This window comes from Rhincodon typus, unplaced genomic scaffold, assembly GCF_021869965.1.
Source record: "Rhincodon typus isolate 14 unplaced genomic scaffold, sRhiTyp1.1 hic_rhity00004090, whole genome shotgun sequence".
NCBI lineage: Eukaryota > Metazoa > Chordata > Chondrichthyes > Orectolobiformes > Rhincodontidae > Rhincodon > Rhincodon typus.
In genome coordinates this window covers 2,401-2,860 of record NW_025969728.1, presented here as the reverse complement: position 1 = coordinate 2,860, position 460 = coordinate 2,401, and the positions used below count along the sequence as shown (strand labels likewise).

Sequence of the window (460 nt, the reverse complement as noted above, 5' to 3'; positions counted from 1 at the left end):
CGGAGGGAGTGTGAGGGTCGAGGCGGAGGGAGTGTGAGGGTCGAGGCAGAGGGAGTGTGAGGGATCGAGGCGGAGGGTGTGTGAGGGGTCGAGGCGGAGGGAGTGTGAGGGATCGAGGCGGAGGGAGTGTGAGGGTCGAGGCGGAGGGAGTGTGAGGGGTCGAGGCGGAGGGAGTGTGAGGTGTGAGGGGTCTCACCTCCTGGATGATGGTGTCTGATACTGATGTGACTTTCTGTTTCTTCGCTGGAGACGCGAGAGGTTCAACCTGAGCTTTATACGTCACCAACCGCAGCTCGTAGTCCTGGGGAAGCACATCACAGTTGATCAGCAACCTCCTCGATACACCCCTCACCCCCTCACCCACTCACTCACTCACTCACTCACCCCCTCACTCACACCCCCTTACTCACCCCCTCACTCACTCACTGTCTCACTCACCCCCTCACTCACCCCCTCACCC

The 460-nt window shown here is 61.1% G+C and overlaps 1 protein-coding gene across 1 annotated transcript in view; it reads right to left on the bottom strand.

The window, feature by feature from the left end:
• Positions 1-460, bottom strand: part of LOC109926266 (plectin-like) — a gene marked incomplete at its 3' end in the record, with an annotated part of 10,751 nt that overhangs the window by 9,279 nt on the left and 1,012 nt on the right. The window contains exon 2 of the mRNA XM_048593821.1: positions 197-332. Within this exon, the coding sequence (XP_048449778.1) occupies positions 197-332 (136 nt within the window). The remainder of the gene's footprint in view (positions 1-196; positions 333-460) is intronic.